The 25,908-nt window shown below is 37.8% G+C and overlaps 2 protein-coding genes across 4 annotated transcripts in view; one reads left to right on the top strand and one right to left on the bottom strand.

Moving 5' to 3' along the window:
• The window catches only part of pvalb6 (parvalbumin 6), a 36,446-nt gene extending 22,479 nt beyond the window's left edge, over positions 1-13,967 (top strand). The window contains exons 2-5 of the mRNA XM_058403707.1: positions 11,515-11,583; positions 11,881-12,013; positions 12,096-12,205; positions 13,486-13,967. Of these exons, the coding sequence (XP_058259690.1) occupies positions 11,523-11,583; positions 11,881-12,013; positions 12,096-12,205; positions 13,486-13,511 (330 nt within the window). The 5' untranslated portion in view covers positions 11,515-11,522 and the 3' untranslated portion in view covers positions 13,512-13,967. The remainder of the gene's footprint in view (positions 1-11,514; positions 11,584-11,880; positions 12,014-12,095; positions 12,206-13,485) is intronic.
• A 778-nt stretch (positions 13,968-14,745) lies between these two features.
• Positions 14,746-25,100, bottom strand: baiap2l2a (BAR/IMD domain containing adaptor protein 2 like 2a). Of its 3 annotated transcripts, none has more exons than XM_058403682.1 (15): positions 24,904-25,100; positions 24,067-24,142; positions 22,608-22,694; positions 21,811-21,872; positions 20,637-20,708; positions 20,459-20,539; positions 20,190-20,321; positions 19,767-19,874; positions 19,619-19,676; positions 19,030-19,237; positions 18,262-18,327; positions 18,043-18,193; positions 17,254-17,339; positions 16,337-16,377; positions 14,746-16,243 (listed from the first exon to the last, which is right to left on the bottom strand). In XM_058403682.1, exons 1-13 carry the CDS (start codon positions 24,955-24,957, stop codon positions 17,256-17,258), a joined length of 1,239 nt encoding a protein of 412 aa, XP_058259665.1. In that variant the 5' UTR covers positions 24,958-25,100; the 3' UTR covers positions 14,746-16,243; positions 16,337-16,377; positions 17,254-17,255. The 3 variants fall into 3 exon arrangements, with proteins under 3 accessions (XP_058259665.1, XP_058259676.1, XP_058259655.1); XM_058403693.1 differs by having other exon boundaries at positions 17,254-17,336; XM_058403672.1 differs by lacking the exon at positions 17,254-17,339.
• Positions 25,101-25,908: the final 808 nt, after the last annotated feature.

The raw sequence follows: 25,908 nt of genomic DNA, 5'->3' as shown, positions 1-25,908 counted from the left end.
TATGGATTAGTAGAGACTATTAAAGGAACTGAGGAGCAGCTGTGGCCTCATCAAGAGTTCATTAATTCAGAGAGACTATCTCTCTCTCTCTCTCTCTCTCTCTCTCTCTCTCTCTCTCTTGGTCTCTTGACACCTGTAGTGTGTTCTTCCCAGTGCTTACTGATACAATGTGAGTGACTATCTGTCACATCAGAGCAGTTCAATAGCAGACTGCTGAAGCACACAAGTTTGGTGTCACACACACACACACACACACAGACACACGCTTACTCCTCTCTCATTATTCATCTGATCAAAGTGAAAATGATTTTTGAATTTATTTTTTTAATGTAGAAGAATAGACATAGAAAATGTGTTTCCACCACAGGAACCTGTCCATGAACTTTATTTCATTTTCACTCTTTGCTCTGGAATTTCTGTGCAAACCAAAAACTATTAGTGAAACTAATTATAATGTTTTATGACTTTTCTAAATCAAACAGAATCAATTCTCCTTTCATTGAACAATTTTAAAGAATTTCAGACTTGACCACTTCTCCATGGGTGATGGGGATGATCCCAGTATGCAGGAACTTATTGAGGAACTGTATAGTTCTCACTCAAGCAACTTGGCCTCATTGTATCCAATGAGGATTCACGCAAATGAAGGAAATGTAGGTGGATTTTGTCTGATTACATATGAAGAAAGATATGACAAAATAAAAAATATTAGGGATAAATCAGCACCATTTTTTTTTTCAGACTGATTACTCTTGCAGGTTGTTTTCAGCGACTGGTTGCTACCCTGTGCTGCAGTTAAGTTCTTGTGACGATTTTTATGTTAAAGATGTTTTATTGGAAGATGCTGCAGTTCTTCCTCCTGATATTTTCACAGAGTTGTATGTTTGTTTTCATCCATCCATCATTCCATCCATCCATCAGCTGGAACACTTATCCTACACAGAGTCCCAGGGAACCTGGATCCTTTCTCATGGGAATCAGAGCACAAGACTGGGGTCACCCTGGGTCACAACTGGGGACACAACCCTTCACATACTACAGACAATTTAGAGATGCCAGTCAGCCTACAACACACGTCTTTGGACTGAGAGAGGAAACTGGCATACACTGAGGACACCCTTGAAGCACTGGACAAACATACAAACTTCACCCACAGGGCAGAGGCATTCAGATGTCTGTATTATTAGTGCACCAGCATACACTAGGTTTATGTCACATGAGGGCTTTTTACACTGTGCTTAACCCCCAGGTTATCGTCATTCTTTTAACCCCGGGTAAAGAAACGTTTCACACCTGTAATTTGAAAGTGGTGTTAGCCTTTTACCCGGGGTTATGAAACCCTGCTCCGGAGCAGGGTTAGCACCGCATTTGCAGTTTTAACCCCGCATTGCGGTGCTAAGTTTGTTCAGTTTGCTTGTTGTTGCTGGACGCTTGGCAACAGACAGCCAATCAGAAATTGAGCAACGAGGCTTATGTCACATCAGTAACAGGAAACGCGCATTGTGTAAACAGACGAAAAAGACGGAAAGCGTGTGAGTACTGGTGTAGCGACATCATTAACAAAGCAACCTTGACTCTAAGACCTGGCTTACAGTCTCCACTCTAATTCATCCCAAAGGTGTTCTATCAGGTTGAGGTCAGAACTCACTGCAGGACAGTCAAGTTCATCCACCAAACTCACTCAACCATGCCTTTATGATAAGAGTTCCTTTCACTGGAACTAAGGGCCCAAGCCCAACCCCTGCAAAACAACCCCTGAATTCAATGATTTGTAGGGGTGTCCCAAAACGTTTGGCAATATAGTGTACTCACAACTGCAAGAGTGGTTAAAGCTGTGATAGTTCCACAAAATCTCTTAGTTTTATCTTTTTAGGCAACTTTGGCAGAAATGTTCCTTGAAATAAAGCTCCAGTGCAGAAAGAGCAGGTCTGAGTGGGTGTGCTAGAATTTCCTAAGCACATAAAAAAAGAAGTAAAATTATTTTCTCACGTTTAACAATCCACCTCACGTTCGAGTCCACACTGCTGTTAGCCGTGTTTGGGTCATGTAAAGGGCAGAGTGTGTTTAACCCTGCCAAGTAATGTTTAACATGGAAGAGCTAGCTGAGCTTCTGTAGGCTTTAAACAGTAGTAGGCTGTTTTTTGGTTTGTTTTGGTTTTTTTGCTTAACATTTTATGCTCTAAAGCATTTTTATAATCTGTGTGCCTTCCCGCCATGTACTGTAAAGATCTAGATTTTTCTTTCTGCTTCTCTTTTTCATTATTTACTTCACTCCCCCCCCCCCATCATGCATTTCTTCATTACTCATAGTTTTCTTCATTTATCCCATGACATTTATTTACTTCTTTTATTCAACAAACTTTTAGCTTCCAAATTCTCACCATCCCTCTTGACTCTACATTAGGAGTTCTGTTATGATATGTGCTGCACCAATGGGGCACAATTACAGGGGAGGAATAGAGAGCGAGAGGAAGACTGAAAAGAAAGATGATTTTCCTTAATCTCTTTGCCATGTCCTGCTAGGAGAGTCATGTGATAACCTGCAGATGCCAGCAGGTGTCTCGTAACAGCCGAGGTAGCTGGAGACTTGCCATCTCATCATCAGCGTACCTGACCGTGACGGCTTAGTGTTGTCTATCTGCCACTTGCATTCATTTACAAGCTTTCTATCTTTTATAAAAGTTCCATGAACCATTTATAGGCTGTGACGGGTTTTATGAGCACTTTGAAAGTGACCCTAGATGACTGTAACAGTGATTATTACAATCTGAATCCATATCTGACTGCTATGTTCGTGAATATCATTCCTCTGCCAGAGTCAGGGGTCTCACTTAGTCTATCTGTGCTCAGTGGTGTGAATCGTTCTGGAAGGATGGCGTTTGATTTGCGGTCGAAAAAGTCTCTCTTGTGTGCTCTTCAGAGCTGGTGTGTGTTGGTTGTTGTTTGGGGATGCTGTGGAAATATCAGAGCTTCTCTGCTCTTTTTGTGTCAGGCTGCAGCTCAGCTGAAACCTGTCAGCTCTGCAGTAAACCTTCTCTTTTGAACTTTTTTTTTCACTCCAGTTATCTTTCCATCGTGGTCTTTCTCTGATCCCTCTGTATTCTTTCCTGTTTTGAATCTATTTGAGACAGTGCCGGTTGAGGGATTTATAGTCAAGGACAGTCTAAAGCATTCGGTTTGCATAATGAGTCGATGTCAAATGGACTAGACAAAAAAAATCTCATGTAAAAAAGTACAACAATCAATGCATGCTAACGTATTAGCATTTATCTGAAAGACACATTCATTATTACAGATTATGATTTTATCTTAACGTGTCTTGAATAAATTTTCACCCCCTAAACATTTCCACATTTTTTAGCATTTCAACCTGGAATTGAAATGGATTTAACTGGGACTACAGGTCAAATTTTTTTTAGCATGTAGGAAGAACTGTTTATGATTAGCACAATTAGCTGTAGCTGAGTCTATGGCAGAAATTGTGTTGTGCCATTTCGCCCTCTAGTGGAATAACAGAGCTTTTTTTCTTTCCATTAGATCATTGTAATTCATAGCACCCACTCTAAATCCATACAGATTTGTCAAGCAATATGTTTGACTAAAAATATTACTTTGTAGTAACACATGTAGAAAATGTGGATAAAATTAAAATAGATCAGCAGGGCAGCAGCACAGTGCAAAAACAGAATAAAAAATCATGCAGATATGGTACAAGACAAGAGCTTCAGTTAATGTTCACATCAAATATTCAGGAGGAAGGAAAAATATGTTGTGACTTTGATCACGACATGACAGAAAGGCTGCTTTGAGTATTTCCAAAACTGCTGATCTCTTGGAATCACACAGTCTACACGGAGTGATGGGTACCATTAAAAACAAGGTGTCACTAAGTAAGTGACAGTTCTATGTACAGAAAGCAGAAGAGTTAACCACCCATACTTCGAATTCAGGAGTTTTTCAGTTTCATGGTGGAAATGCTAGATTCCAAACCAGTGCTGTATCCTGAGCTTTTCAGGAGCACAATAATAGATGCCCCTGTTTTCATGAGGTTCTCTGAAATGTCATTGTACATTACGCGTAAGATGTCGGGTCCTGAATCTTGACATTTGAGATTTAACGTTTGACATTTTTGCGGTCTTTAGTGAGCAGTGTATTTGGAGCTTCGACAGTGGTCAGGAATCAGCAGTTGGCTGTCTGGTCTCTCTCTCTCTCTCTCTCTCTCTCTCTCTCTCTCTCTGTCTGTGTGTGTGTGTGTACACTACCAGTCGAAGGTTTTCGGACACTGTGAAATTTTCATATTTATTTTCAGGAAACAACATAATAACATTACAGTCACTGAACATGCATTTATGCTAACAATAATATACAGAAAATCAAAGAATAAAATACATATTTTTTCTAACAAAATGCCTAGATCTCAAAATAGCCACCTTTTGCAGCAATAAGTGCTGAATAAATTCTAGGCATTCTATCAAATAGGGATTCTAAATATTGTTCTGAACATTCACTCCTGAACTGTTGAAGAAGTGTCCACAGATGCTGAGCACTGGTTAGTTGTCTGGCCTTAACCTTTCTGTCAAGTTCGTCGCATACTAACTCAATAGGGTTAAGGTCAGGTGACTGCATGGGCCATGTCATGTCATCATTTTCAGCTTTCCTTCTTCTTCTTTTTTCTTCAAATAGCTCTGGCAAAGCTTAGATGTGTGTTTCGGATCATTGTCCTGTTGCAGTATGAAAAACTGTCCAATTAGTCTCAAGCCAGGTGGTATGGCATGTCTCAGGAGAATACTATGGTTCCCATGTTTGTTGAGAATTCCGGTCACCCTATATAGGTCACCAACTCTAGAGCCCTCAAAACAGCCCAATAACACCCGTAACACTTCCGCCTCCATGCTTGACAGTTGGTACTACACAGTCTGGTATCATCTTCTCAGCAGTTCTGCGACACATGTAAAATCTTTGTTTGGAACCAGAAATACCAAACTTTCATTCATCAGACCACAAGACATTTCTCCAGTCAGCAACAGTCCAATTTTTGTGTTATTTTGACCTTTTTTTGTGCTCTGTCAGTGGTTTCTTGGCTGCTACACACTCCATCAAGCCTGCTTCCCGAAGTCTCCTCTACACCGTTGAAGTTGACACTGGCATAGCTTTAGTTGCATTAAGCTGTGCTGTGATTTCTGGTGCACTTGGCTTTCTCTTACATTGGCTGGAGACTCTTATAAACTTCTCCTTTGATTTTGTTGTTGATTTAGGTCTTTCAGTTCTTTTCTGTTCAGCATTCTTCCCTGTTTCTGCATGCTTCTTAATGGTGTATACTACAGTACTTTGAGTATTGTGTATTTTGAGTTTCTGGGCAATTTTTCTGCAGGAAAAGCCTTCATTCTTCAATGTAACAATAGCTTGCCTATTTTCTCTTGTTAGTTCATGTTCGCGTCCCATGGTTGTCACTGACTATTATAAAAACATGCAAAGATTACCTGGGGTAAAACTGGCCCACTATTTGACAAACGGTTAAGCCCTAATTCAATTCAACTGGGCGGCACAGCCAACTGAGACAGAGACACTTCGCTTTTATAGCATTATAAACAAAATTTAGGCCATCATTGGAAAAGTTCAAGAATGATGCTGTTCATGTTATTTCATTTCAAATAGTTTTTTATTTCCTTTTCAAATTTTCAGTACAATATTTGCAAATTTTGTAATATATATGGAAAACATGGGGTGTCCAAAAACATTTGACTGGTAGTGTCTCTCTCTCTCTCTCTCTCTCCTTTTTTTTGTTTTTCCTTCTTGAATAGGTTTCTTTTCTCACTGTCCCTTGTCTTAAGGAGTGATAATAACCCTGAAAATACCCTTTTTTTATATAGTATTCAGTGTATGAGTGAAATTTGATCAATATCTTTTACAACCACTTGCAAACAGAATTAAACAAGTCCAGACACGGCATTTGTTTAGTATTATATTACACACAGACATTGTATTGGATGTAGTTTGTCAGTTGGTTTTGTCAGCGATAAGCAGACAGATGTAATTCCAGCCATGCACATTAAAACATCTTACTCTGCTCTCATTCCACCAGATGCAGAAACAACGCTCATTAATCCCATCACCATGCTTGCGTTTTTCTAACACCTTCCTTCATCTCTCCATCCATTCCTCTGTCCTTGGAATAGAGCTTCTGGAGTAAAGGTGTATCTGATATCGGGGGCTTGATCAATTTAGTCCTGACAGTCAGGGAACTCTGTATCAAGCATGGTAAGCGAGAGAGATGTTTAAATAGCAGCTGTTGTTAATGGAAAGTGGAATTTAGAGAGAAGAGTGAAGGATCCAACCTACAGGGAGAGGATGCAGTTTAACCAGATATAGAGCCAGACCCCGATTTGTGTGAAAGGCGATGACTCTGAATGTGATGTGCAACCTTTTGTGCCATTTGAGTCAGGATTAATTCTAATTATTCATTAAGTCGCACTTGAGTTGTGTTACAGGCAGGTTTACATTATTTGTATTAAAGGACCGAAACTATATACAAAGTGATTATTCACATCTTTACAATTCTTGAAATTACATGAGATGGGTAAAAGGAAGATACGCATCAAGACTATTATTCATTCTGGCACCTAGTTAGTGTTTAAACGACAATCTCTTCCTGAGGAACATAATCAGCACTTTATAAAATAAATATAAAGTTCTCTGTGTGCTTTTCCTGCTGTATTACATGCCAGCAGAGTTTGAGACTGATGGTATGCTTAGTCCATGACCTAGTGAATCAGTACCGATGTAATTGCTGATAGAAATTGCCACATGCTGTAAATGTGAAACGGTGGAGGCCATGCTGAGGTCATTTGACCACAAGTTCAGGGAAGTATACAGGTTTGCTGACCACTGTTCCGTTGCTGTTGTTTCAGCATAGCTAGAATGAGTTGCATAGCACTGGAAGGCAAAAAATCTTGCAATAAAGCAAAAGAATAAACTACTAGCATGTAGATTTTTTGTTACTTTATTTGGCGATGGTATAAGATCATAAAGCAGCTTGAATGAAAATGATTATACTTATAAATAAAATTTAAATCAATAAATGCAATTAAGATGTGGCCTAAAGCTGTGATCTGATCTGTTAGTGCATAACTTGTAGCTAAACATCGTTGTGCACTTCTGCTTGTGCCGTCAATTAAATTCAGGACCTCATCTCAGTCTTCACACTTCTACACATTTCTCTTTCATTCTGGTCTTAATAGAGCTTCTACGCCTGGAGGCTTCATCTCTTTGTCACTATCTGTTTCCCTCTCCCTCTCCCTCTCCCTCTGTCTCTTTCTATCTTGTTTTTTATGTCATGGATAAAAATAAATGATAAGGGCGAGAATGTGATAAGTCTACCATCATCGTACTTGCTCTTTGCCCGCTGATTGTATTTGTGTTTGGCTGGTTATAGTTTTATTAGTTGCCTATAACTTTTTCCTAAAAAACAATCTGGAGCTGCCATGTACATGTACATTTACATTACTATTATCTTACTCTAATCAGCAATCACATTATAGGCAGATATTTTTGATAAACTGGCCAGCCGTTTCATTATGTTCGGTCGTTCTTTCCAGTTGTCCTTTGGACAGGATAACGTTAATGACATACAGCAGAAAATTCCCAACTATTCACTATGCTAATGCCTCATGTATGTAACTGTCATGTACTGGCTGAAACTAGCAATCCTTGACCTGCAATGATGATAATAATGTCAATAAACTGTCAGTTTATCTGATTTGTGCTTCAAAGCTAATTAAAATATGGCCCCAGATAGTGGGGTTGTGGTAATCAGTCACAGTGAAAGCAATTAGTCCAAACAGTGCAACAGAAAAGAGATACTCGCCGTCCATTTTATTAGGAACACCGGTCATCAAACAGCCAATCATGTGGCAGCAGGACAATGCATGAAATCATTCAAATACACTTTAGGAGTTTCAGTTATCATCAAACGCCAGAATGGAGTAAAAATATGACCTCTGTGAATCTGATCGTGGCATGGCTGTTAATAGCAGATGGGCTGGTTTTTCAGGAGTATTTCAGAAACTGCTGATCTGGGAATTCAATACACAGCTCTGATCGGATCTGTGAGCGCATATATTGTTCACTTCAGCTTGCGGGGTAATATAAAACCAGTTGCCCAACCTTGCCTCAACCTTCGTACCTCTGCATTATGGGCAATTTTATATATACAGTATTTCTTTTTCATTGTGGTCTTAGTTGATCAAATGGCTGGAGGCTTCTGACACTTATTCTTGCTTATGTTGCTGACAATTTCACACACACACACACACACACAGCTCTGAGCTGATCTGTAAGCACATAAATTGTTGCTAAACATGGTTGTAGTCCTCTAGGGTTAACAACAGTCTCTACGGTTTACACAGAATGGTGTGAAAATCAAGTGAGAAACAGCTCTGTGTGTGCAAATGACGTTAATAAGAGAAACAAGAGTGGAAAATTGCCAGATTGGTTAGAACTGCCAGGACGGACAGGATAGTAATTCATATAATCACTCTTTACAACTCTGATGAACAGAACAGCACCTGGTCTTTTTCCAGTCTTCAGCGGTTAGTTGCGTACTGTTTGATGTTCGATCCAGAGTTTCAACTTGCAGGCTGAATCGATTAGAGCTGACCAAACGTCACAGCAAAGAAGCTGAATCCAATCTGTCTGCACTCAGATCAGACAGACACATACAGTACATGTATACTCATACATAATATATATAATATAATATATAACATAATATATATAATATAATATAATATAATATAATATAATATAATATAATATAATATAATATAATATAATATAATATAATACTTTATTATATTATATTATATTATATTATATTATAATATATTATATTATATTATATTATATCATACTATATAAAGCCAGTTAGAGCTTGAATATATATATATATATATATATATATATATATATATATATATATATGTGTGTGTTTTTGTTTTTTTTTGTTCACTACAAAAATAAATGCTTATAATATAATAAAATAATAAAATATAATTCTTAAAAATGATATTGACATTTTGACAAGCTCTATACCCTGTCTTCCTGGAAATAGAAAAGATTGGTTTGTAGTTACCAGAAAAAAATCTACATCAACATTTTCATATTCACAGAACTGCTTCTCACAGGATGTTTTTGGTTTTTGCACCACACTGCATGTAAAACTCTAGAGACAGTTGTGTATGAAAATCCCAGGAGATCAGCAGTTTCTGAAATACTCACACCAGCTCATCTGGCACCATCAAGCATGCCAGTGAGTTCGCAGAATTTCACTCTGATGTTTGATGTGCTCTCTTGCACGTGACTGACTGATTGGATGATTACAAGCATTTATAAACAGGTGTGCAAATGTTCCTAATAAAGATTCATCTGTTCATCTGATGAATTTGTGTGCACAGACTGTTGGATGGACTTGTATTGAAATAGGACTCGAGTTTCGAAATGCAAGTACACACTTCACTGATCATTTCCTCACACTCAGTTTAAGTTATAGCTGTGTGGAGGCAGTGTGGACTTTATAACTCTTTTAAAGTCTTTTACCTGAGGCAAAAAAAAAAATGGAATTTGTGCCTCTTTTGGTTGTGTCCATGTTCAGCATTGAATTTCTATGTCATGTTACACTCTACAGTTGTGGTTAATGGCTCATATGAAAGTAGACACTCATGGGTTTCTAGCTTACTAGGGAAAATATATTCACAGGGCAAAAAAGGTTCGTTTTTTCCACAATATCTTCAAAGTAAATGGTGATATCGAAGCCGTTTCTGATCTCTGAGATGCCCCAAGTGTTCATAATTATATAAATGTGAAGGTGTTAAATTCAGTAAAACAGTAAAACTCTTTGTAAGGTTATGCCAACAGAGGGAAAATCTCACACTGAAAGCCAACAGTGTCCTGACTCATTTTATATCATTCATTTGTTTATACTGATACTGAAAATGTCTATTCTGCCAGTGCACTAGAAAAAAAGGTTTAATGTTGGTCTCATAACTGCACAGAAAGTTTCAATTATTAAATCATGTTTGTGCATTTCTTTATAAGTGAATGCTGTGTTTTTGGCAGGTTTGCCCTGCAGCGCTGTAGGTAGTGCTGGCTGCGGCTTATTCACCTGCAAAGACAATCAGATTATATCAGGACAAACATCACTGAGGCCATTCAGAGGCCAGTGCTCAGCAGCTTAGATTTCAATCAATTGACCTTTACCTGATGGTAGGACGGCAGTTTGAAACGACAGCTAAAATGAAAGCTGCGAGGTGTGCAGTCTCCTGTGCAACTTTACATCACCTGCAGGAGCAGGTGCTCATACAGCTCTTAACTCGGGGGGGTGGGGGGGGGTCTGTTCTGCAATTCTTAGAAGGTTAGAAGGTCATATATTATCCTCCAGGCCTCTTTATCAAGGCTAGGCATAAATTAGTTCTTCCTAAACCTACGTGCTGTTTTCTGCTGCTGAATGTAATGATGTTAATAGGGCCAATCCCTTAAGCCACAAAACCTTCAGTTCAGATTCAAAATATCTCCAAAATTATGCATGAATGTGGAATGAATAAATAATTGAATAAACATTAAGCATTTCATCCTTCTGGGAAAAATAGATTACCAGCAAAAAAATAAAAAAAAAAGGAAAGGAAAAGGAAAAGTAGACATGAAGGAGACAATAGAACTGAAATGTTCAGGTTTATAAAGGAAAATGAAAAAAATAAAATAAAATAAAATGCTTCATTTAATATTTGAAATTCTCAATTTTACTGAAAGTAATAAAAGCTCACCGGATGCCTCAGCTCTGACCCAAGCCCAAATGTCTTTAAATCCTACAAATACCCCTATGAAGGACTACCATGAGACATAAGCACTACACTAGCAGAATATAGTCATAGCAGCAACTCTTATTAACACTGCAAAGAGTATCAAAGATTCACATCACTTCCAGCCTGTCAGGTCATCTCAGTGCAAGAGCACAGTTTCCATCACTGGGTTGACAAGATGGTGAGGGCAGCATAACGTGCAAAAGAGGCATGAAAGAAAATCTGTGGTGGCCCATTTTATAGGTGAGGTGCATGAAAAAGGGCAGGGAGGAAATGAACGTAAGATGATACAAGGTGTGGAAAATCAAGAAGATGAAGATTCTGAGAAGGAAGGTTCCTGAGAATGAACTCATTATAGCAGCATTAGAGATTACACAATGTATTGTGTGTGTGTCTGTGTGTAGGAGTGCGGGACTGTGTTTCTGTGGAACATTGCACTCTCATTTCTGCTGAATAAGAAACTGATTTTCACCTGCACATTTTCCAAATGTATTTACAAAACTCCAAACAGATCTAAGATCCAGTCTTCTGTTTCCATGTGCTATTATTTAGACATTTATTATTTCTTTAACTTAGAGAAATGTACAACTATACTGAACTGAACTCTCTCTCTCTCTGTCTCTCTCTTTCTCTCTCTCTGTCTATATCTTTTCATATCCAGCTGCAAAAATGGCAATGAGCAGCATCCTGAACGCTGATGACATTAAGAAAGCCCTGGATGCATTCAAAGGTGAAGAATGCATTTATTCTTTCCTTTCCTTTTGTCAGATACATTTGCACAACTCATGTTTGTACCAGATTCTCCTGCAAGGAAAAGTCACACATAAAAGTAATGATTAGACCAAGGCTTTATCTTTGTCGGTGAGAAAGTTCTTTATGAATCTTCAGCATGATGTGGACTATGCAGTGAACCCATCAGACATTTCATATGACCAACAGTTCCGTTCAGATAGCATGGAAACTAACTGAAAGATTCAATTCGTACACATTTTGTACCCAATCTAATTTAGATTTTATATCGTTGCAGCTGCTGACTCATTTGACCATAAGAAGTTCTTCGAGATGGTGGGGCTGAAGGCAAAATCGGCCGAGGATGTGAAGAAGGCATTCCATGTACTGGACGCTGATAATAGCGGCTTTATCGAGGAAGAGGAGCTCAAGTGAGACATGTTTCATTTGTACAGTTATTATGAGTTTGAGGTTTATCTTTGATGTGTGTGTTTGTGTGTGATGTGAATATAGATTTGTGCTGAAGGGCTTTGCTACCAATGGAAGAGATCTGACTGATAAAGAAACCAAAGCCTTCTTAAAGGCAGCTGATAAAGACGGAGACGGCAAGATTGGAGTGGAAGGTGAGCAACATATGCAACATGGCAGGAGATTAAAACAACAGCAGGGGTGCTAGGCTGTTGACCATTTAGACGTCTTTACAGCTTGTTTTCTTAATTAGATTTTTTTTTTATTTGCAAAAGGAAGATGTTAAGATGTTGCTCTGTCCATTTGACACCAACTTGATGTAAGATGGCAACTGGATATAAGATCACAAGTACATGTGTATGTCAGGTTCTTCTTTACACCAGCCATAGGAACTGATCTTACTTTTCTCTTTGTGTTCGTTCTGAGGAATTAAGAAATTTACAAAACACACAACTAAAATTAAAGACGTATAAACAAAAGCACTGGGGAAATGTTACCCTTCATTTCCACATGCTTTTCCACCTAACCCTCGTCAGGATTTTTACACTGCTGAGGTCGGGCTACTGTTACTCAAAGCATGCAGTGACACACAATTGTTTCTTACCTTATCTTTTATATTAGCCATTTTATATTAGCCAATTAGCCATATTATGTTAGATTTAATACATATACCATATAACCAATAGTATGTGGACACCTGAAAAGGACACCCTTATGTGCTTGTTGAACATCCCAAATCATCCAAAGTCTTTCATATTAAACTTTACTATATATAGCATTAATATATAGTCCCAGTTTGCAGGGACTGATGAGGAACAAGAAGGCCTGGCATTCCGTTTCATTCCATGGGTGTTTTGAAACAGATCTAGCCCCACTTTGCTGTTATAATAACCTCCATTCTTCTCAAAAAGCTTACCTAGATTTTGGAGCATGATTGTGGGGATTTGTCTTCTTTCAGCCACATGAGTATTAGTGAGGTCCAGGAATGATAATGAAAAACAATGCCGTGGATGCAGTCAGGGTTCAACTTCGTTCCAAAAGTGTTCAGTGGGGTTGAGTTCTGGTCCCTGTGCAGGACACATTAGTTTTTCTGCTCCAAAAGGTTTGTAGGGATCTTGCTTTGTGTTCATTGTCTGTTTTGGGGTAGAGTGCAACAACAAAGCAAAGACATTCTGGACATTACATTATTAGAGGCCCAGATATGGATGTGATGGTCAGGTGTCCATATATATTTTTAGATATATTTTATATATCATAGATTACAAATTATAGTTAAATATCTAGGGGGTTGATTGCAGTAACAGGTTTTACACTTGATCCTCATCGGTGTCAGTGAGAATTAGGTGTAAATTTAGAACCTGTTGTAAACTGAGCTGATGAAAAAAGATCTGACCTAACCCCTTGTTTCTCTCTCTCTCTCTCTCTCCCTTTTCAGAGTTTGCGGCTCTTGTCCATGAGTAAACAACACTGTCCAGCCCATCACATTGCCCTAATGACTCCTGACACACACTCCCTGCACACACACTCACACACACACCTTGTACATTTTCACCCACTTCCTACAATCATGCTATTTATTTATTCCTTTTTTTATACAAATGTGTGTCAGTGTTAGTGTACAGGTGAAGAGGTGCAAGCCTTCATCTTGGAAGTACAGTATGTACAGTAGATAACTTTAAGAGGAATAGCCCAACTCCTTTATCTGTATTATTCTGCATTCCATTTTCTTTCTCACTTTCCCTTCTCCCTTTATCAGTTGATCAATTGCTCTTTCCTCCAATCCTTGGCATTGCTTTGCCCTTGCCCTGACCCTATCTCTCCCTCTCTCCTTTCTGGTACAGAGCTGTTGTGAAATACACCAAATGAAGGAGGTCAAACTGTGAAAGAAAAATAATAAAACAAGACAATATGCCTCGAGGTCTCTGACTCGCTGTGGGTCATTATTTTTTGCCGTCTGTCTTTTTGCTGTTTATAGTTTTTGTCACATGTGAAGTACTAACCCTGTAGATCTTGAGGGCCACACACTAGAGTTAGAGACTTAGTATGTAAGTAAGTAAGGATGGTAAAACATTGTTATGGGCATGTTTATCTATGAAAGATAAATAGAGAGAGAGAGAGAGAGAGAGAGAGAGAGACAGAGAGAGAAATTTGCCGGATATATCATGCAGTAATAGCTATAAACAGAGCAATTCATTTAGCCTTCATAATTTTAGTTTCATTCTCACTGTCAGTGCTCTGAAAGGTGTAAAGACTCCGATTAATATATTGATTAGAGGTGGAAAACTAGATCAGACAACAAAAAAGCCTTTTATATGAAAAGAAAGAGGGTTAAAGAAGATTTTATTTAGTATTTAAATCCATATCAGGCAACATTTTGGACACACAGGCTCATAGATTTTACTATTCTCCACTATTTAAGATTACTAATTAAGTCATTCATACAAAATTAAATTCTGCAGTGAACAAAAAGTTCAAGAAATCATTTTTCTTTTACTTTTTAAAATCACATCAGTTTTCACTGTGAACATTTGTACATTCTTGCTATCCTTTCCATCGTCTTCATGAAGGAAGCTTGCCTTAAACTTCTCAAGTAAGCCGGGCTCCACATCGCGTCTCCTAAATTCAAAATAAAATCTACTTATTACTTATTAAACAATATATTTTGATTTAGAAATAAATAACATCAGTATTTACATTTGTTTAACTATAAGTCTTTATTTTGAATAAAACTTGTTAGCTCATGATATGAACATTCAAGAATAACTCAAAAACCCTTAGATATCTTGTCGACTTCTGTTAGCTAGCTAGTATTCGATCTGACACTTATAAACATTTAATAGTGACTTACAACCAATTCTGTCAGCTCAACCTGCTAGCTGATGTTAGCTATGTTATGAACATTTAAGAATGACTTTCTCAAGTTAATCATGTTATGATTATAAACATTTCTTTTAACTTAAAAATCCGGTCAGCATCTTGTCATGTTAGCCACCTAGCCAGCTAGCATTACCAGGATGTAGTATTTACATTTATGAATTTGACTCACAAATCCTGTCAGAATTTATCCTACGGAAAGCTAGTTTTGTCAGTAATGGCTCAGATATATTACAAACAAAAACACAAATGTTTACACCCACACACAAAGGAAAAATAACACTATTATGAAATGGTGCTGACCGTAGCTTACATTTGCGTACGCTTACAGCATTTGGTTAAATACAAGCTCAATTATTAACTTTCTGTTAATGACACTGTTGTTAGAATATCAGACATTCAAATTTAATTGCACAAGGGAAATGATAATGAAGGGACTATTTTAATAAGGAAGTCAAGGACTTATAATACAGATGAACTACAGGCATTCATGTAATGACTCAGTGGCTATCAAGTAAGAAATAAAACATGAGTGGATTATTTTCCCATATCAGCATGTCCCAAAGGGCTTTATTACTCAGGTTTCTGTTCTTCTGTTATCACTGTCATTATAATAAAAACTCTAAACAGGTGTTCCCTCTCTTTCTTTCCTGACATTTGGGGAAAAAAGTCATGTGGAAAACTCCCATAAGCCTCCTTCCGTAAGTCTCCATACACAAACCTTTACCATATCAAAAATTTTTTGTTCACTAACAACACATTTTAATCTATTCATTATTAGTCTTAGATTATGTAGCTCATCCAATATACAAATCCATGTGAATGAATTGTTACCATAGAAACGGTTACCCTTACCATCACTATTAAACCCGAAGGATGTACACACTTAATGTATTTTATATTAAACAAAAGACTATAAAGTTATATGGTTTACTGAACTCGTATGTACACCACAAGCAATAACCAAATCAATTAAATAATATTTGACAGAAAAAGAAAGGCTGAGAATAAAAACCAGGTTACATAATTGCCTCTGAACCTAATCTCCGATTTCAATCTGTCATTCTTTCTCTGTAAATACAGTAAGAATTTATAGCTTATATCCTGAGCTAGCAAAAATCTTCACTGTAGTTTTCCTCTCAGTAGACCAGCTGGAATACGAGCAAGCAACATCTGATTACAGCTGCTCAGTCTGCAGTAGAGTTATGATGTGCTGCACTCTGAGGGAGCCGTGTTTCCATGTCTCTCATACGCGTGGAGCTGATCTGTCGTTGGTTTTGGTGGGTTTCAGCTTCACCGTCGCGAAAGGGTTTGTACCTCTAAAAAAAAACAATTAGACAAAGAGTTGAGGAATGATATTAAACAGAGAAAGGTCAACACAAAACTTTATTCGGGTTTTTTTCTTTTCGTACCTCGGGAATAGTTCTGGTCGAGGGCCGTAGTCGTCATGTTTCTGTAGGAGAAAGGTTAGAGGTGTAGTTAGTAACTCCTCCTAGCCATGACTTGTAAGATAACATGATTGCACAAGGAAATGTCTCCTCATCCTGATCGGTTTGGTGTTTGTGGGATGCGACAACAAACCAAATTGTTTTTGTCTTCACCCTGTCTAGACCTGAACTTTTCTTTTTTAATGTTATGTAGCTTTTCATGCGCACCCAAACACGCACCAACTGCATTTAAGTCCTGCAGGAAAGTTTGTATTTACGACATCAGGTGCATTCAAGTCACTTTGGTCAGGAAGTAAAGCCTCTCTTAATTAAGTACCAAAAGAAATACAGCATGGTTTTTAAAACTCTGCGTCTAAAAAACGAAGAAATACACATCCGTTGATTTTTTTGTGCTTTTTACGCTTTTAATCAATTTACGAACCTGCTGCAGACTTTATCATTGCTTTTTATATCATGATTGTACAATACTCTCGGATTTTGTGCAGAAAATTAGCTTGGGGTTTATTTTTGTATGTGTCTGTGTGTGTGTTTTGTTTTTTGTAATAAAAAAAAGCCCGAAATCCTCTGAGACACACAAACATTTAATTTTAGCAAATGCATTAATGCATTCATTGCATCATGCTATCCTACTGATACTTCGCCAACTTCAAGAAAATCCAGAGTTCATTGCTCATAATTATGACATTATGGTGGCGTTCATGTGCCCTCAACTCATAAATACAATCTTTCTGACATGACTTGAATGCAGCAAAAGAAACAACAAAGAAATAGCATGTCCTTGCTCTGTAACTACAAAGCAAGCATTAAAACCACAATGAAAACACACCATGCAAGAACAATAGCACACACACACACACGCTTGCATGCGCGTGCAAACAAACCCTCAGCAGCTGGAGCTGTCCCCCTGCATCCACCAGAATGACGGCTGAGGCGTCATGGAGAAAAGAACTTTGCCACAGTACCTCTGCTGGCAAATCAGTGATCTGAGACTTAGCACTCGGCTCACAGCACACCTCATCAGCAACATTTAACGTACAACATTATGATGTTTTGTATATTTAACTTTTTTGGGTTATTTTCTTGTTGAGCTTAGTTCGTGGTGTCAATAAATATGTCTCGTACATAAATTATTAACATATCCAGCTAACTTGCCAATTGTCGGTCATACAAAATAATGATGTTAGGGTACAGTTTGTATAAATAAATGTTACATACATTTTATATACAGTATTATAACAAAACAGATACTAAAATTTTAGTTGTGTCCACAGTGTAAAACATGATAGCCTGAGTTATGTGAACTTATTTCTTTTCTTTATTTGTCATGGCAAGTATTGATCTCTAGTTTCTAAGTTTTGAAAGATGAAACTTGAAGTAATCCATTGACTTGACCCTCTCAAGTTGAGTTTACTGACATTTTTAAGCAAGTGAACATTTGTATCTAACATTTTGAAATATTTCACAGTGTTCTTGTGATATTTCGCACTTGTGATATCCCTGGCATTTCCTTTTATCATGGTAAAGGTCCCCCGTGCATTTTATTATCTTCTATAGCATTGAAATTCTTACATTACATTTTCCATAGATACCGAAAAATCGTTAACTTAACATCATGCTCAGTTTTCTAGCCTTCACTCGATCATGACTTTGCCCACTTCTTTTATACTTACTTTGTTTTCAGAAGAAGTGGGTGTGATTGAGCGTGAGTTGCTCGCTTTGCCTGAAGGAGGCGGTGGAGGAGGTGGAGGTGCATTTGTTTTGTTGCTAGATGATTGGTCAAGAAGGTTGCTCATGCTACTGCTGCTTCTAAGGAAGCCACCGCTGAAAGGGAGGTCAGAGGTCAGGGACTAAAATGACATGGTCTGTACTGTTTAAGTTTGAGATCTCACCTGAGGTCGGGCGGTCGGGATGTGTCTTCCATTGAAGCAACATATGCAGCTGGAAACCAGCCTTGACTAAAAAACACATGCATTAGTGTAATTACATCACACATTCAGGAACCTTAACCACAGAAAAGAAGTGAATGTCACATGGTTCATAGTTATACCACGACACTGTTAAATGTTAAAAATATTGTTCTGCTTAACCCCTAAATGTTGATTCATTTTCTATAACAGTAACTCTGACAGTAACACTGGCTGTCAATTAAATAAAAGGTTTATATTAATGCCTTTTGTTATCATTTCTGTGTGTAACAGGTCATTTAAATAGACTTCTATCATTATCCATTAATGATAATAAATAGATTCAATAATGTGTTGTTTTTAGCAAAGAAATATGTATAATCATTCATACGGTATGATGACAATGTCTTTAAGGAGATGTCTATTTAATATTTATGGAAGGACTCCCAAGTGTCTGGGCTTTTTAACAGTCGGAGGTAAAGCTGTAACTTTATGATGTCTACCATGGGAATCTGTGCTATTTTTGAATTAGCTGTAACATGACAAGATGCAATTTTTGGCTTGTTAACTTTCAGAGAGAGAAATAAGAGGTGCTTGTGAGGGAACGTTAGCTATAATCTAATTCAAAAAAGATGCTCAGATTTTAATGACAGGCAAAATTGCCATGGTGCAAGAGAAAAAGAAATTTTGTGGCATGCTATTGTAGGTAAATAATCTTATGTATGATTTTTCAGTTAAATTGACTCTCCTCACCGGGCTGAACTCTCAGTGCAACCATACAGCCAGCCATTTCGGGGCTCTGGCACGAGTACTGTAATGGTTTCTCCTTTGGAGAATGGCAAGAGGGTGGAATTAGAATTAGCGTGGTGTGGCACCAATGCTCGCATCATCCTACCACCACCTGATCCACGAATTTCCCCAAGTGAGCTGGAGCGGGATCTAATCGGTTGGGGGGATGGTCCTAGAAAGAGAGTAACAGACAGACAGACAGACACATAGTCAGACACACAGTAAGACAGACAGAAAAACAGATAGGGAGACACACAGTCAGACAGACAGTCAGATAGGCAGACACAGACAGATTCACAGTCAGTCAGACAGACAGACAGATAGCCAGACACACAGACAGATAGGCAGAAAGATAGCCAGACAGAAAGGCAGACAGATAGCCAGACACACAGACAAACAGGCAAATAGACATGTAGGCAGGCAGACAGACAGATAGATAAGCAGACAGCCAGACAGGTATACAGTAATCATTGTATAAGATATAAAATATAGGTTATAAAATATGTTACAGGCTGAGATTTTTATTTTTTTTGCTTATGCTCTGTAGTCTCACCTCTGGAGGGCACTCTGCCTAGAGCCTGTTCTGCCCACGCTTGATTTTGATCATCCCCCTGACCAAGAGTGGGGAAAGAAACAACACTGACATCGTTTATCTATTGAAATATATGAAATTTAAACTGTTTTAGAACTCTGCTTCTCACCATCAAGTCATCTGATCTGGATGCAGAGCCTGGACGGGATGTAGAGCCCCGTGTATGATTCACCTGCTCTCTCCAACCCTCTGATCTCTGCTGTAGGGAGTTCCCTGTCTGTGGTGCAAAAGGAGAATGCTCAGCTTTAGCTCAGCTAATCACTGAAGGTGGAAGGGGTTCTTCTGGGTTCAGCGCTTATCTTCAATACTTTAATACTTGATTACATTTTTATCTTTCTCCACTGATTCTGAGTCTCACATAAAAACATCCTGTATATGAAATAGATTTGTGTATGAGTGTATAAATTGGAAATCAGTATCTTGAAATGATAAAATGATGAGGAACTTATAGGACATTTTCAGAAGACAATGCGCTGCTATGTAAAAATCCCTTGTACTGAAAATTTTGATCATAAAGTTGAGAAAATCTGACCTTATTCATGATATATACAATGGATTGAGTGAGTCCGCAGTGTTTCTCAGCCAGAAAGCGATATCTTCTCTCCTGTTCATTCAGGGCCTCTCTGTGGCTTTCCTTCAGGAACTGCACATATTCATTACCATCCTACACACACCCACATTACACTGGTATTATTATCATCATCCTTCATACACACTTATATTCCAACACCGGCCTCATCAGCCTTATCACATCTCCTCTGCATTTACCTGACTATCGCATGAAGCAGAATATAGACTCACCTGAAAAGCCCCTCTCCTCAGCTGTCTCTCCAGGGCCATTGCCTGGTTCCTCACCTCCATCTCATATTGCCTTCTACTGTCCTGGAGAAACAACATGGCATCTTCAATCAGCAACCGTTATTGTTCAAATTTCTTGAGGGCTTTCAATGCTGTGAAGGATTACGCAACTGTTACTGACAAATATATAGTCTTTATCCAGCCTGCTGTTGTTTTCCATTTCCCGGAGGACTTCACTGTGGAACCAGTGAAACTAAAATACAAAGAAACACAACATAGAGCGATGGAAAAAGAGTATTGTGACCAAATCTGTACAGTCATGAAATTTACACTTTTAAGAGTTATATTCTAAGTAACTGAAACGATTAATTATGATCGTTAGAAGTTATACAACTCAGTTCACAACTCCAGGTTTAATTTGCATAAATCCAACTATATATTAAATACGACTTAAGTACAATCACAGACCACATTAATAGGGACACCTGTACCTCTTACTCATATATGTAATTGTAATCCTAAATCATAAATGTGTGTGGTGGTGGTAGCTCAAGTAGTTAAGGCACTGGGTTGTTGATTAGAAGATCAGGGTTCAAGGCAAGCTACCAGCATTGGGCCCTTGAGCAAGGCACCCAACTGCATCATGGCTGACCCTGTGCTCGGATTCCAACCCTCCAAGGATGTGATAAGCGAAGAAAGAATTTCACTGTGCAGTAATGAATATGTGACAACTAAAGGCAACTTAACTCAATTAGCCAATCAGGTGTCAGCAGCAGATACAAGTCAAGAGCTTCAGTTAATGTTCACATCAAACGTCAAAATTTACATGGCATGGTTGCTGGTGGTAGATGACTCTGTTTATGTATTTATGAAACTGTAAGTCTTCAGTGATTTTCACGAGTTTACACAATGCAAATTACACAATTACAAAATCCAGTCAGGAGGCAGTTCCTCAGATTCCTGCTCTGGATGCTGATGTCTTCTGCGGTTCAAGAGTCATGTGCTCTACACTGGAAAGAGTGCTTCTTGAGTTATTGTCAAAGTTTCTAAGCATTCCTGTCAGCCATCAGCTGATCTGGCCTTGGTGTGACCTCTCATATCAACAGTGTGAGTGTCATCAACACCCACAGAATTCTTGATCACTGGGTAGTTTTGTTTGTTGGTTTGTTTTTTGCCTCGCTGTATGGAAACTCTAAAGCCATCTTTAATACAGAGGTCAGTGAGTGTATATAAGTGCAATTACCTAAGTATTGTCCAACTCTGCATGTGTGTGTACATTATGCAATTGTAGAGTATATAGAGCAGGTCTAGAAAAGAAAAGAAAAGAAAAGAAAAGAATAAAAAATAAAACCTACCACCCCTGCCAGTTCACTGGTAAGTCTTCTCTGACTCTCAGAAATCTGTATCAGTATGTCACCTGTTAATAAACACATTGTATATTCATACATAAATGAATGGAAGTTTTAGGAATTTTGTGTGTATGTGTGTGTGTGTCTGTGTGTGTGTGTGTGTGTGTGTGTGTGTGTGTGTGTGTGTGTGTGCGTGTGACAGAGAGGTGTGGTAAGCCTTTTAAAGGTCACAGCTGTTGGTCAGTTATCATGTATAATTTATGACCTCCATTACCTGATAGCACAACACTATAATGCATGCACACACACCCACACACACACACACACACACACATGTCCTGTTGCACATGCACATGTGCCTATCTTTCTCTCTCTCTCTTACTCTCTTTGTGCGTTTCCTACCTTTATAAAAAAAAAAAATGCCCAATTCACAAAAACACGTTGCAAATTCGAAAGCAAAGAGACACACACACACAAACACACACACGTTCATCTAGGAATAAGGGGTCATGTGATTAATAAATTGTGCTCTCTATCAGTGTGTGAAAGCCACAAAGCTAACAGCAGCAACAGAGACCCAGACCTCAGGAGATAGAGAGAGACAGAGAGAGAGAGTGCTATTTATAAGCTCAATGGCCAGTTAGGCTTTGACAGCTAATATCTCAGCAAGCGCTAGTCCCCACCCAGTCCACTACGTCAGACAATTAGGCTTTTACAGTATGGCATCTGTATAACGTGAACTTCTTTGTGTAAAATGTTCCACTGTATACAGCTTTACAGAATACAGAAAAAAGAAATCTCACCTATTAAACGGGATGACATTGTCTGCATGGCCTGTTCACCAATCTTCCCGAGAGCACTAAAGTAGGCTTCGCTGGTTGTAGCCAGAGCTAGACATATACAGAACATACTGTTAGTATACGTTATTACTCTCCGGCATTATGAGGGATGATATAAGCAGAGACTGTAAATACAAGCTAAGATACAAACCTGGAAGAAAAAAATTAATTCTTGTATTCTTATTCACTCATCTTTCCACAAATAAATGCCTTTTACTTTCTCCTTTTTTAACTTTCGTCTGTTTTTAACCTTAACTTATTTTTTCCAAATTGTATTTAAAACATTTGCATGTATTAATATGGACATCAAAACAAATGGTCTTTGAATATTCTCATTTGCTCTTCATACATTAAATTAAGTGAAAGAAAAAAAACAAAGAACTTGAGAACTTTTCATAGTCAAATGTAAGAATGTATTGTAGTTAGATTTCATCCAATCTTATATTTATAAATGAAGTTATAAGTATATATATATATATATATATATATATGTGTGTGTGTGTATAAAAGTGTAAAGTGTGTTACTAAGAGTAAAAAAAAGTCTTGCCTATTCTATTTTTAATTTTTTTTACATAAAATACCAGAGTACTTTAAAGTGATGATATATATCATTTTGATGTAACTGAAAACTTAAACACACTTTTCATCCATTGTTTACAGGAATATAAGCATCTTAAAGCATGTATAAGCAACCAGTTCAAGGGTTGTTCATGCTTTAGAGATATTATCGCTCCCTTGTTTCTTCACAATCCTAATATCTTGTGTTTAATATAAACATTTCAGGACTAGGACATGTTTTTTTGTTTTTTTTTAAATACTGCATTTTTACTTTATTTTCCTGTCATTTTATTTTTGCTTTATTTGATTAGCAGGAAATCCAATGATGGCATGTTACTGAATGCTGATAAGCAACTGAACTCTGGTCTCCAAGTGTACATACTGATTTGCATCAAGTTGTGAATTTTGCGACAGTGTTGTGGGTTAAATTCTACTTATACAGGATTAAACATGTATAATAGTTTAAACAGGGTTCGTACCTGGTTTATTATTAGGTTTAGTGGTTTATACTAGACATTTTCTGTTGAATAAGCACCAATTAACACAGGTATCAGTTATTTTGTTAATGCTACTAATAGTGCATTAATGCTAAAGTTCATTATTTGTTCGTGGTATTAAGGCGTGTTATGTTACATTAATGTTTTGGAAACTCCTTTTCATCTTTGCTCCATGTACGTCAAAGACATCTTTATTACCTGTTGTGTGTCATATATTAGTGAATTACTGTGCCTTCTTTTGAACTGTAAGGAAGCCAAAGTTCAGCCTCTTTCCTTTGTTTTCCTGCTCGCCCATTTCCTGATCAGTCTTTTATTTCCCTGGAACCTTCCAGCTTTCACACATCTCCCAATCATACCGGTTTCATTACCTTGGAAAGCCTGAATGTAGTTATTCCCTAGTGCCACCAGCCTCTGCAGGCTGGGATTGAACTGGTCCATTAGCGTCTGAGAGAGAGAGAGAGAGAGAGAGAGAGAAAGAGAGAGAGAGAAAGAGAGAGAGAGATTTTCTCTATATGAAAATGGAGTTTCAGTTGCACCAATTAATCTAAAAGGCTAGCCAACACACTTCAGCCAAAGCTGTACTGCACACGACGTCTTGGCTTGAAACATTTCTTTAACAATAGACACTTCAGTAGATCAGACAACCAAAGGCAAACTAAATGCTCACAGGATCTACCTGTTCTATTACAGTCACCAAATAACAGTGTTTGTGTCAGAGGCATTTTTGTATCACTAGTATAAAAAAAAAACACAAACACTCGCTATTACACATCCTGCTCATTGGAGGCCCATAATAAACTGTACATTTCCTTGTTGCAAGGGTGGTACCCTTAAGTATACTTTTCGCATATATCTTAGAATGCTAAAAGTATCCTAAAAATGCTTAGAAGTGCCTCAGAACCTAGAATTATGCATGAAGTGTGCCTTAAAGGCTTTACTCTAAAATAAAATGACAGTCCAGTTATGCACCTCCTTTTATGCATTCTATTCATATTTCCTTGTAAGACATATATATTAAAGATACAAAAATTATGGCTACAACCCTAGGCACAAGGAATGATACATGTTAAAACCCTTTTTTACTCTCAGAATGAACTACAGCGGTACAAATAGAATTGAACACATTCTATTAACAAGAAATATATAACTAATTCTACAAATTGTGGATGTGGATAGTGAGGCGTGTGAGAAGTTTTCAGACTCACCATATATATTCCCAATGTGGATCGGTGGAGCTGGTCACTGTTCAGTCCTGACATCTTGCAGATCAGTTAACGTAAAGTAAAACAAAGAACTGAAAAAAGTAAATAAGCACTCAGACAAATAACTGTCCACCACCTGTTGCCTGTGAACTGCTGCCCTCCGTATCAACCTGTAACTGTTTGTGTGTGTGTGTGTGTGTGTGAGACAGAGAGAGAGAGAGAGAGAGAGAGAGAGAGAGAGTTATTGAAACTGAGCTGTGAATTATTGAACAGGATGACAGACAAGGTGTGGGTGTAGACTTAACCACCTGGAGATCATCCTGCCCAAGCTGTAAAATACTTTTGTGTGTGTGTGTGTGTGTGTGTGTGTGTGTGCTTTTGTGATCAATAATAAATAATTAATGAAATTAGTGATCCATGTTCTACACACTTCATCCTGTCTGCCTCTTTTTTATATTTCTTATATTTCCCATGCTGTCCCTCTCCACAATTCCCCTCTGGAGAAACTGAAAAAGCATTTTACGAAGTATATACAGTTACACTGCTCATTTCATGCTCCAATCCTCAAACTTCATCCTCCTAAAGGGAGGGATTGGATTTAAATTTAAAGTTTAATACAGTACTCTTAGGTACTCTATCCTTAGGTAGTCTATATTTAGTCCAGGTTTTCTTATAGATGTTTATTAAATAATTTTTGCATTATTGACTCAGTACAAAATAAAAACATTTTTGTTTGATTTCCAAACTTTCCAAATTATTTTCTAACCAACATTGTTGAGTTGCAAAAAAAAAAAAGTGGGCCAAAAAGTCTCCAGAAGAACTGTATCAGGCTCTTCAAGATCCCCAATATAGACATACCAGCCAATTCCCTCATAAAACTGCATTACTGTTTGTTTTCTTTTAGTTTTAGTTTTTATGAGTTTTGCTCATAAAGAGTATAACTGCTTTTGATAGTATTTGTTTTACATGGAAACGTTGAATTCTATTATTCTGATTACTTCACAGCAA

The sequence above is a fragment of the Hemibagrus wyckioides genome, linkage group LG02 (genome assembly GCF_019097595.1).
Source record: "Hemibagrus wyckioides isolate EC202008001 linkage group LG02, SWU_Hwy_1.0, whole genome shotgun sequence".
Lineage (NCBI taxonomy): Eukaryota > Metazoa > Chordata > Actinopteri > Siluriformes > Bagridae > Hemibagrus > Hemibagrus wyckioides.
Note: the sequence above shows the minus strand (reverse complement) of the source record. Positions and strands in the feature narration are given on the sequence as shown.